At 52.2% G+C, this 4,417-nt stretch overlaps 1 protein-coding gene across 1 annotated transcript; it reads left to right on the top strand.

Moving 5' to 3' along the window:
- Positions 1-1,034: 1,034 nt before the first annotated feature.
- On the top strand, positions 1,035-4,062 carry LIAT1 (ligand of ATE1). The gene is given in 3 exon segments (XM_068531774.1): positions 1,035-1,188; positions 1,191-1,400; positions 3,545-4,062. Coding segments are annotated over 3 exon segments (768 nt in total). The 3' UTR covers positions 3,949-4,062.
- Positions 4,063-4,417: the final 355 nt, after the last annotated feature.

Genomic DNA, 4,417 nt, shown 5'->3' with positions numbered 1-4,417 from the left:
AAGATCTCACATGCCGCCAAGCAACAAAGCCCATGCGCCACAACTACTAAGCCTGCGCTCTAGAGTCCGTGAGCCACAACTACTGAAGCCTGTGCGCTCTAGAGCCCGTGCTCAACAACAAGAGAAGACACCGCAATGAGAAGCCCGTGCACTGCAACAAAGAGTAGCCCCCGCTCGTCGCATCGAGAAAGCCCGCACGCAGCAACAAAGACCCAATGCAGCCAAAAATAAATAAATAAAATTATTAAAAAAGAAAAGTTCCTCCTAGCAGCTATGTGGATTTGGAAGCAGAGACCATTTAGGAAGGGGGTGCAGAAGTTCATGTCCCAGACACGGTGGTCAGCCCTAGCCTAGGTGAGGGTACAGGGAGAGGGTGGGGGTAAGGAAGACTGCCAGGGCTCTGGACTGACCAGTTGTTTTTGTTCACGGAGATGAAGAATGATGGAGAAATGAGTTTGTTTGGACACGGTGGGCTTGAAAGGCCAGGATAGACATATGAGATTGGAACTCGGGAGATTAAAATTTAGGAGAGAACACACAGCATTTAAAAGGGCACAGGGGACTTCCCTGGTGGTCCAGTGGTAAAGAATCCACCTTACAATGCAGGGGACGCGGGTTCGATCCCTGGTCAGGGAACTAGGATCTCACAGGCCACAGGGATGCAACTAAGCCTGCAGGCCGCAACTATTGAGCTCGCGTGCCTCAACTAGAGAGCCGACGTGCTGCAAAGTAGAGCCCACGCGCTCTGGAACCCGCACGCTACAACTAGAGAGAAGCCCTAGTGCCGCAATGAAGAGCCCGCATGCCTCAACCAAGCCCCTGCTTGCCACAACTAAGACGGAAGGCGGAAGAATGAAAGAAAGAAGGAAATAATGGAAAGATATATAGGAAATAAAGGAAAGAATGAAAGAAAGAAGGAAATAATAAAAGGGCACAGGAGTGGAAAATGAGTGTCAACCCAAGCATTCAGAATCTCGCTACCCACCCTTCCTCTTATCACCGCCGACCAAGCAAGCGCGCAGGATGAAATGCGCATGGGCACATCTCCACCAGCGGCTCCTGGGCGGCAGCCTGCGGATTGCGCACGCGCGCGGTGTGCAGCGGTCGCCGTGGAGACGCGTGGCCCTAGCCTGGCCCTCGGCGCCCGGAGCCTGCGGCTCAGCCGCAGCGGGTCTCGTGCTGCCCCAGGCGCGGGGGGCGGCCCCGCGGGCGGATGGACTGCGGCGGTGGGGCCGGGGCGCCGGGGGATGGCGAGAACGAGGAGGAGGAGCGAGAGGGCTGCATGGCGGCCTCGCAGGGGTCCAGACTGCCCCCCGTCTCGGGCTGCGCCTCAGAACTGACCAAACGGAAGGTGAAGAAGAAAAAGAAGAAAAAGACCAAGGGATCTGGGAAGGGGGACGGTAAGAGGAGCAGCTAGCGCGTCCGCCTCAGCTCCCATACCTGAGATTCTTCTCCGAGGACACCCACCCCACCCCTCAGAGACCCCCACCTACGTGGGGACCTTAAGCCCAGAAACAGAAACTCGCCAGTCCCAATCAGAGGTCCTCCCTCTCTCCGCACGATGATGATCCAGTCCTCCGCACAAAGACCATCCATGTCCGCAGAGACCCCAAATCCTGCGTCGAGAATTCTCAGCATCAATGGAGACCTTCAACCCCACACAGAGACACGCCACAGAGCCTCTCAGCCCCACCTGTGACTCCTAGCTTTACACACACACTCACTCATCTTCCTCATCCCTCAGTCCAAGCTTAAAATCCTGAACATCTATACCTTCCCCACAGAAATCTCAAGCCCTCCTACAGAGATGCCCCCATCCTCACACAGAGACTTTCCCCATCCACAGATACAAAGGCACTAGTGACAGATGCTCTCACTCATACACAGAAGCACAGGCTCCTGCCTTCCGCCTGGACACCCTCCTTTCACCCTCATTTGTTAGGGGCACCTGCCTCTGGTTGCTATGTAGACACCCAGGACATGCATATAAAGTATGCTCCCTGTACAGGCCGCCCTTCCTTTTCCCTCATCTACCAAGGCCACCCTTCGACTGCACACAAACACCATCACACCAGTCACTGCTACACACTCTTATAATCCCTGACACCCTCAACAACACCCCCTTCTATCAATATAATCACCAAATAAAGCTAAAGCACAGATACCCCAGCAGGCAGACACATTCACAGTCTGCACACACAAGCAGACACTCTGCTACATACTCATATGCCTAGACCTCTCCACTACACGTATGACCATACACGTGGGGTTCTCACTCCAGGCCCTCCTGTGGACACTTCATAGACGTACACCCACTAACAGCTGCCACAAAAGCACAGAGCCCTACGGCTCACCGAGCTCCTCTCATAGAACGCCCTGGGGGCTCGACAAAGGCCCTGAGCACCCATTTGTGGAGAGAGTGCAACAGTGACATAGAACACACCTGTCTACGGGTGCTGTAAGTCTCCACTGTCCTTGTGTGGTTCACCTCGGTGGCTCTTGTCAGGGAGGTAGGTCTCGTTGACCCTGGCACAGCTGCCCTGACCTCCAGCACGACTAGTCCTGGGTTCAAGTTTCTGGGTCCTGGCCCTCTTTGTACAGAACCAGCTCCCCTGACAAGCTGAAGGCAGAAGGAGCGACGGGCAGATTATAGTTACTTCTCCAGTTGGGATCATAAGAAAAAGGCAAGAAAACAATTCTGGAGTTTAGGTCAATAAGCTCCATGTGTATCTTTTTAGCTTAGCTTCTGCCTCTAAAGATTACAGCGGCATGTACCTCATACTGTCAGCAGGGGACACCAAATAATTTTCAGGGAGTAGGAAGGTATAGGAATGCCAAGAGAGGAATTTTTTCTTATTTTCTTCTCTCTTTTTTTGGTGGAGGGAGGGGGATTCCTCTCTCCCAAAGAAATAGGATGAGCTGATTAAAGAATCACAAGTAGTAGTATTGTATATGCATGTTATATAATTCAGAAGGGCTGTTAATATTTTTAAAAATCAGTGTAAGCCACACAGCAAAAGTATTTCCTGGCTTGGCAGAATGCTTTCCACAGTCAGATTTAGGAAGCTTTTCTGTTGTTCTTCATTTCTTCCATCATAAAGTGTCTGGGAGTCATAGGCTCCCAGAATTGGGCAGTACCTTGGCGAGCATGTGGGTAGGTGAGGTGGGGGGCAGTGTGGAAAGGACAGGGCCCTGGCAATCGGGTGTGTGTTCAAATCCCGGCTCTGCCACCTGCTTTGTGACATTGGCAACTGACTGAAACTTTGGGAGTCTGTTTCCTCACCTGGAAAATAGGGCTGACAGCCTTTACCCAGAGGACCTGGCTCATAGTACGTGCTCAATAAATGGTTCCTCCGTCCCCAAAATGCCAACCCAAAGCGTGTAGGCAGTGGATGTGTACGGGGCTGGTGGGCTTGGCCACCTGAGGCCCCAGGTGAGGAGGGGCCTCCAGGTCCCCCCTCACATCTTTAGTGGTTTGGGCATCACCGCCAAACAGGCTGAGGGCAGGCATCACAAACGCTAACACCACCCATCTGCTCAGCAGATAAACATCAGAGTCGAGGCCTGAAGACTCAGCAGCTGTCTCCATCCTTCCATGACATCTTAAGTCCCAGCAAAGATCATGGCCTGGGGCCAGAGCACAGACAGGACAGGGATGAAAGCAAGCTCACCCCCTCTTACTCCTCCGCCGTATGTCTCTCCCGCTTTGCCGAAATAGAAGAGACCCTTTCCAACCAGATCAACGAAAGTCTGCGTTGGGATGGCGTTCTCGCCGACCCAGAGGCAGAAAAGGAAAGGATTCGCATTTACAAGTGGAACCGGAGAGAGCGGTACCGGGTTTGGGCCCTGAAGGGCTTCCACTCTGACCCCGGTGACGAGGAGGCCCCAGAGGACCCAGCCTACCTCTCTGACCAGATGGCGGCAGCGGCGGCTGGCAGCCCTCGCTGACGACCAAGCGCCCCAATCACTGCTTTGAAGGAAACCTTATCCCGAAGTTCCTCCACCTTGATGCTCCACCTGGGTGAAAGCCCACCTGTGACACGGACAAGCTTATCATTTATCCTTACCACACATTTATGTGTTAAGAAAAAAAAGAATAAAAATAAAAGGAAATCAGACCTACCTCTGAAGGAAACATGTGTCTGGTGTGTTGATGAGCTCAGCTCACCTTCCACCAAAACGCCGCCTGAGGCCCCGGAAGCCACAGCTCCTTCCTGAAGAGTGTAAGCAAGTTAATGAACAAAATTCTTTTCTGAATGTCCTTTTTTTCTCAGATAAGCTGGCATCTCTTTGTTATTTAATTTCCCATCACAATTAGATATCTATAATCTCCCCCACCCACAAAAAAAGAGAATGTGTAGATTGTATCAATTCTAAATTTTAAACTAATTTCTTGGGTAAAATTCCTCACACAGCA

The sequence above is a fragment of the Eschrichtius robustus genome, chromosome 20 (genome assembly GCF_028021215.1).
Source record: "Eschrichtius robustus isolate mEscRob2 chromosome 20, mEscRob2.pri, whole genome shotgun sequence".
Classification (NCBI taxonomy): Eukaryota; Metazoa; Chordata; class Mammalia; order Artiodactyla; family Eschrichtiidae; genus Eschrichtius; species Eschrichtius robustus.
The sequence above is the reverse complement of the archived record's forward strand: the minus strand, read 5'-3'. Positions and strand labels throughout refer to the sequence as shown.